Source organism: Suncus etruscus, chromosome 4 (genome assembly GCF_024139225.1).
Source record: "Suncus etruscus isolate mSunEtr1 chromosome 4, mSunEtr1.pri.cur, whole genome shotgun sequence".
Taxonomy (NCBI): Eukaryota; Metazoa; Chordata; class Mammalia; order Eulipotyphla; family Soricidae; genus Suncus; species Suncus etruscus.
This window is the reverse complement of record NC_064851.1, coordinates 146,947,686-146,954,516: the sequence shown is the minus strand read 5'-3', so window position 1 is coordinate 146,954,516 and position 6,831 is coordinate 146,947,686. Positions and strand designations below refer to the sequence as shown.

At 42.4% G+C, this 6,831-nt stretch overlaps 1 protein-coding gene across 1 annotated transcript in view; it reads right to left on the bottom strand.

The window, feature by feature from the left end:
* Positions 1–961: 961 nt before the first annotated feature.
* The window catches only part of LETM2 (leucine zipper and EF-hand containing transmembrane protein 2), a 30,803-nt gene continuing 24,933 nt past the window's right edge, over positions 962–6,831 (bottom strand). Inside the window, exons 8-11 of the mRNA XM_049771858.1 lie at positions 5,444–5,557; positions 3,825–3,917; positions 2,015–2,116; positions 962–1,120 (exon numbers count right to left, since the gene is read on the bottom strand). Coding sequence (XP_049627815.1) covers positions 1,058–1,120; positions 2,015–2,116; positions 3,825–3,917; positions 5,444–5,557 — 372 coding nt within the window. The 3' untranslated portion in view covers positions 962–1,057. The remainder of the gene's footprint in view (positions 1,121–2,014; positions 2,117–3,824; positions 3,918–5,443; positions 5,558–6,831) is intronic.

Sequence of the window (6,831 nt, the reverse complement as noted above, 5' to 3'; positions counted from 1 at the left end):
ATTCCTGCTAAGTACTCCTGAAGGGGGACCTGTTGGTTATTAGCTGTACCAGCATCTATTGTTTCATTTTTTCAGTATTGACAATAAAAATACCCAGCATAAATATCTGAATATGTTTGTTACTGGGTAGCACAGGGATTATATCAGACTCAAACAACCTCTATGACTAACAAATAGTTTTGTCTGTGGAAGACAAGCAGACCAGAAAACATATCCATCACAAATGGTTAAGTCTTAAACCTTTAATGATGTTTCTTAGGAAAATGGGGGCTAATGAAAGCCATATGTGCTAGCATAGTGGCAGCCTCCCAGATTCCTGGAGCCTCTGTGGACCCTGGAGGGAGGTATCACAACAACCAAGCTGTAGCCAAGCGTTTTTTGTTTGCCAGTCTTTTAACTCCCCATTTTCTCTCCAAGAAGTATTTTCTTCTTTACATCCCGAAAGACCTTACTGAGGGAGAGTGTATAGAAGATACATAAAATAATTTGTTTCCTATGGTGGGTCACTCTGAAAAGTTGATCAGGTTTTTTGGGGAATTTTCACATTCTTACATGGATCGCAAGCCATATGAGGTAGAGATATCTGAGACATCAAGTTGGTCCCTTTATGCAAAAAATTATTATTAAAAGGCATATGAAAGGGCTGGGGAGACAGTATTGGGGTTAAGGCATTTGCCTTGCTACAGCAGACCTTGGTTTAATCCCTGACAGCACATGGTTCTCTGAGCACCTCCAGGAGTGATCCCTGAGCATCACCAGTAGTGACCCAAAAAAAAAAAAACAGGGGGACCCATGACATAAATATGAAACTGTTCTAAATGATATGGGAAGTAGGCTTTACATAAAGTTTAGTAAGATGACAATGATACAGACTTTCCAATAGGCTGAATATGGTCTCACTGATGACAACAGGAATAGTTAAAAGACTTTCAACAGATGGCTTCAGGGACTAAATGGCAGACCCTCTACCTCAGATGGACACTGATAGTCTTAGTTGGGAGGTCTGGAGGCTACCATTGCTTAAGGGCAGGCAGTTGAAGAGAATGAGCTTTATCTTTCAGTAGTCTTGTGCACCTTTTGAATTAACCTTGCATTTCTGGGTTTTCTCTTGTGATGTGGCCTGGAGTATAAAGGTACAAAACAGGAACTTATTAGTCCCTAGTAACCATTCTAGATGTGACTTCTTTAAAGTCCATTTGTTTTTCTTTTCTTTTTTTTTTTTTTTTTTTGGTTTTTCGAACCACACCCATTTGATGCTCAGGGGTTACTCCTGACTAAGTGCTCAGAAATTGCCCCTGGCTTGGGGGGACCATATGGGACGCTGGGGGATCGAACCGCCAGTCTTTCCTTGGCTAGTGCTTGCAAGGCAGACACCTTACCTCTAGCGCCACCTTGCCGGACCCCCATTTATTTTTCAATCAAAATGAAACCTCTGCTTTGAGCTTTGGTAATTAAAGAAGACCCCGAAATATTTACCCCCATGGGTTCTTTGCTCTTTAGGAGCCAGTAGGTCACTCCCATGTCCTGTCCTCCTGTTGGCACATTTGTACCACATGCTTTATAATCTCACAATGTTTCATATAAATGGGGGAATGATAAGTAGTTATTTACTTAAGTGCATCTCTCCTAAGGATTTGAGATGTTTTCTTTCACTATTTCTAATCAGAAGCCTGTGTAAAATATACCACATATGGGAACCATTTCCATCTGGCACCAGAAAGATAATAATTTGCCTATATGATAATTAGCTTCTAAAGTTAACTTGTTTAGGCCAGATCCACATGACACTGATTGAATTTATTTTTCAGTTTTGGGTAACTTTTCTTAAAATGCAGTTATGACTAAATTTTAGCCTACAACTTCCTGCTCAGATGGCAAGAATAACTATATGCTGTTTAACAGTAATTACAATTCTAGATTCTCAATGCCCTTTAAAATGACTAGAGAAAAAATAAATAAATAAAATAACTTCCTATCCTACCTCTTCCCCACCTTTCTCTTTTCAGATACTTACAGCTTCATTAGCAGAAGTGATGGATTCTTTAGGTAATGAAATAGTGACAGATGATGTTATAGATGATGATGAGACTGGTGGTACCTGTGTAACTTCTTCATCCTTAAACATCAGAACTAAGTTGTGTTAGTAATTTAAAACAAAGTACCAGATCTATAGACTATTGCCATGTCTATCAGGAACTTGTACAACTTCTTCTTATTCTGGCACAGGACTCAAGAAGTAAACTCTGGAAACTAATTACATAAAATCATATGTTGAGACATCATAGAAACTGATTAAACAATACAAAAAATGCTCATTAAAGTTACCACTGTTGGCCAGAGTGATGGACAGCAGGTAGAGCATTTGCCTTGCATATAGCCAATCTGGATTTGATCCCTGGCATCCCATATGGCCATTCATGTACTGCTAAGAGTAATTCCTGAATGCACTTTGAGAAATTTTCCCTGAGCATTGTCAAGTATGGCCCCCAAACTAAAAGCAAAGAAGCACAGTAGGGGTCCAGGAGATAGTTCCGTAGCTAACACATCTGCCTTGCCAAGTGTAAGGCCATGAGTTCAAAACTCAGTGCCACCACTTGCACCAAGAATGAACCTGGCATCTCTGCAGTCAGATTCCCACTGCAGAAGGTGTGTGAGAGCCTCACAACTAAAATATTATTGTAACAAGGTGTGTACACACATCAATCATGTGTGTAACCTCTGTCATAGCAACATTTACATCAGAGGGGGGATAAAGGGAAAGGGGTAAACAAAATGCAAATCCCCATACTAGGAATGACTGAAACTAGAACTTGGCAGGGGAGAATGTATTATATTGAGATTGAACTGAATCCAATTTCATCCAGGACATTAAAACAATAGAAATTGGACCAAAGAGATAACAGACTGAAGTACATGCAGAAAATCTGGGTTTGTTCCCTGACACTATAATGGTTCCCCAGGCACCAAGCCAGGAATAGCCCCTGAGTACTTCCTGGTGTATCCTCCACAAGGAAAATTAAGAAAATGAGGGAAAATGGGCTTAGAGCACCTACCTGGCAAGAACATGGCCATAAGTTCATCCCCAGTGTCCCTCATGTGCCAAAAGTGTGGTCCAGGAAGCTCTGAGTGTGGCAGCTCTCCTTGTCTGTACTCTCTATACCACAAGCGATTTCCAGCCACACTGCAGCCAGGTGTTATATGAGCATTACCAAAAAAGAGGCACAATTCCCAGTGAGGACCACAATTTTAAAAATACACCTAAGTGCCATAACCAGAAAGTGTGACTTCTAGCCAGCACCTGTGTGAGCACTGCAGGAAACAGTGAGCCTGTGAGCCTTCACAAAGAGTGCAAGTCCTGGGAAACATGAATGCACAAGTAGATATGCAGCCTCTGGCAAACAACACAGCCAGGCATGAGTGCCACCCTCAGTCATCCCAATAATCAACAAGAAAGATGATGGGAAGAGGGAAGGGATTTAATAAAACCATTTTGGGGGGCCCGGAGAGATAGCACAGCGGCGTTTGCCTTGCAAGCAGCCGATCCAAGGACCAAAGGTGGTTGGTTCGAATCCCGGTGTCCCATATGGTCCCCCGTGCCTGCCAGGAGCTATTTCTGAGCAGACAGCCAGGAGTAACCCCTGAGCACTGCCGGGTGTGGCCCAAAAAACAAACAAACAAACAAACAAAAACATTTTGGGGACTGAAGCAGTAGTACAATGGCTAGCAGAGACCTATATGGTCCCCTGAGTCCTGAGAATAATCTGTGTGACACAGAAAACAAAAATAATTTTCCTTTTATTAGTAATGAATAGTAACTGTCTAACCTTAGATTCCTTTAGTTCAGGTGCTACATCCACCAAGTTCTCTTTAGAAGCAGAGGAAGTAAGTGATTTCATAGGAATGTTTGCCTTTGTAGTCTAGGAAGAGAAATATAGAAACATTAGCTTTCTGTTCTTCCTGAAATTCAGAAGCATTTCTACAGTAGTTAACACTTGTCAGCATAATTTGCTTTCCACTGAGTCCCAAACTTTCTCCAACAGTTCGCTTTGTGAATAACATGAAGTATGCCTGCATAGGGGCCGGGGGGTGGCGCTAAAGGTAAGGTGCCTGCCTTTCCTGCGCTGGCCTTGGACGGACCGCAGTTCGATCCCCCGGTGTCCCATATGGTCCCCCAAGCCAGGAGCAACTTCTGAGCACATAGCCAGGAGTAACCCCTGAGCGTTACCGGGTGTGGCCCAAAAACAACAACAAAAAAAAAAAGTATGCCTGCATAGCAACTTAGAATTAGTTATCTTTGCATTTTGAGCACCCTACAAAAAGCTTCACACTAATTCTATTGTATTGAAGACTAATCTGACATATATACAAAAAATAATATATATTATATTGCCTAATTCTTTATAGAGGAGCCTATCATTTTACTGTGCTTAATTTGTACACAGGGAAAAATAAAAGTTTAGAAACATAAATTGAAAGTACACAGTAGGGGGGCCGGAGAGACAGCATGGAGGTAAGGTGTTTGCTTTTCATGCAGGAGGTCATCGTTTTGAATCCCAGTGTCCCATATGGTCCCCCATGCCTGCCAGGAGCAATTTCTGAGCCTGGAGCCAGGAATAACCCCTGAGCACTGCCGGGTGTGACCCAAAAAAAAAAAAAGAAAAAGAAAGAAAGAAAGAAAGTACACAGTAGGGCCAGAGTGATACAATAGTGGGTGACGGACCCATGTTCAATCTCTAGCATTCCATATGGTTCCCCCAAGCCCTCCAGGAGTGATCTCTGAGTGCAGAGCAAGGAGTAAACCTTGACCACAGCCAGGTGTGACCCCAAAACAAAATAAAACCCAGAATCTCAAACTAGAGAAATAGTACAGGGGTCAAGGCCTTGCATAAAATTGACACCAGTTGACCCCAGCACCACATATGGTCCCCTGTGCACCAGGAGGCATACCTTCATACTCAGCAAGAATAGCCCTTTAAGCACACTGGGACTTTGGATGTGGCCCAGAAGCCCTTCTTTCCTTCCAATTAACAATAATCTGGACATATGAAACAGCCATGAAAGAACAGCCATTTGATCTCAACTGAGAAAGGGTGCTGGGGAGTAAGAAGGGCAAGTTTGTTTAGGATGGGTGGTTGAGGAGGGCAGAAAGCCAAAAGTATATACAGGAAACCTAGATTTGATCCCCATCACTGTTGGGTGTGCCCCAAAACAAAATAAAACGAACAAGAAAGTCTGCTGGGATTAAAGGTATTAACAGCTCTTTGCCTAAAAGTAATTTGAATAATTTTGACATTTGGAGGATTTTGTAAAGGTTTCAAAGCCAGTTGGGCTAAATTCCAAAAAAATAGGCCCAAAGAAATATTTATTCTGATCAGAATAGATAAATAAGACATTTGTAGCAAGACTTCGGGAAATCCAGCTTCTCCATAAATCAGTTACTTACCTTCACAGTTAGTGGGATCTCAACTGGCTTTGGCTTCACATCTAGTAGATAAAATGTTCGTGACAGGAGCAATAGAGAAGGCGGCACATTCTCTTTCAGGTGGAGGTCCTGCCACTGGAGAAGGAAAGAACAAAGGACAGAATTATGGACCTTTAGAAATAAATGAGGGCCGGAGAGATAGCATGGAGGTAAGGCGATTGCCTTTCATGCAGGAGGTCATCGGTTCAAATCCCAGTGTCCCATATGGTCCCCCGTGCCTGCCAGGAGCAATTTCTGAGCCTGGAGCCAGGAATAACCCCTGAGCACTGCCGGGTGTGACCCAAAAACCACAAAAAAAAAAAAAAAATAAATAAAATAAATGAGACTCACAAATATCTACTGCTTCACTGAATTTAATAGTTTTTCCAGGAACATACTGATGACATATGCATACAGGACAAGGGCAAGAACAGAGAAGTCTTTGGCTTTGGCACCAGCAGTGCTTGAGGCAAAGAAAAGGGGAGAGTACACGGGTACTGGGGATCAAATTCAGGGCCTCACTCATGCAAGGCATGTGACCTACCACTTAAACTATTTCCCCAAAGTAGGGGCCGGTGTGGTAGCGCTAGAGGTAAGGTGTCTGCTTTGCAAGCGCTAGCCAAGGAAGGACTGCGGTTCAATCCCCCGGTGTCCTATATGGTCCCCCCAAGTCAGGGGCAATTTCTGAGTGCGTAGGCAGGAGTAACCCCTGAGCATCAAACAGGTGTGGCCCGAAAACCAAAAATAAATAAATAACTAAACTATTTCCCCAAACTAGTAAAAATGCATTTTTAAGTTTTAAGAGATTGTTAAACTACTCATTAAGGAGGTCTTTGTTCCTTTGGCTTCCCAAGCAATGCTCAAGAGGCCTAGGACCACCCCTGTGATAATTTGGTTAATCAAGCCAGTGGTTCAATTCTAGAGTCAGAGGATGTGCTACTCAGGCACAGAGCTGCTTAAATACAATGCAAGTCAGGGATTGCACATGGACCTGAGCTATCTCTCCAACATTTCCATAGAGGCTTGTATCAGCAGTGCATAATATCCTAACACTCACCATACCCTTACTAACACCATATGTTAACAAACTCTTGTTGGCACAAATATGAATGAAGTATCTCAGTAGTGTATCCTTATCATGAAGTTAAGATGTTTCATTTTTAGGGTGCCAGAGAGATAGTACAGCGGGCAAGGTGCTTGTCTTGCACGTGACTAACCCAGGTTTGATCCCTGGCATTTCATATTATTACCCCAAGCCCAAAAAGAATGATTCCTGGGCACCACTGGGTTTGGTCTAAAAGCCAAAAAAAAAAAAAAGGCATTCAGAGGCTGGAGCTGTGGTGCAAGGGTTAGGGCATGTGCCTTGCATG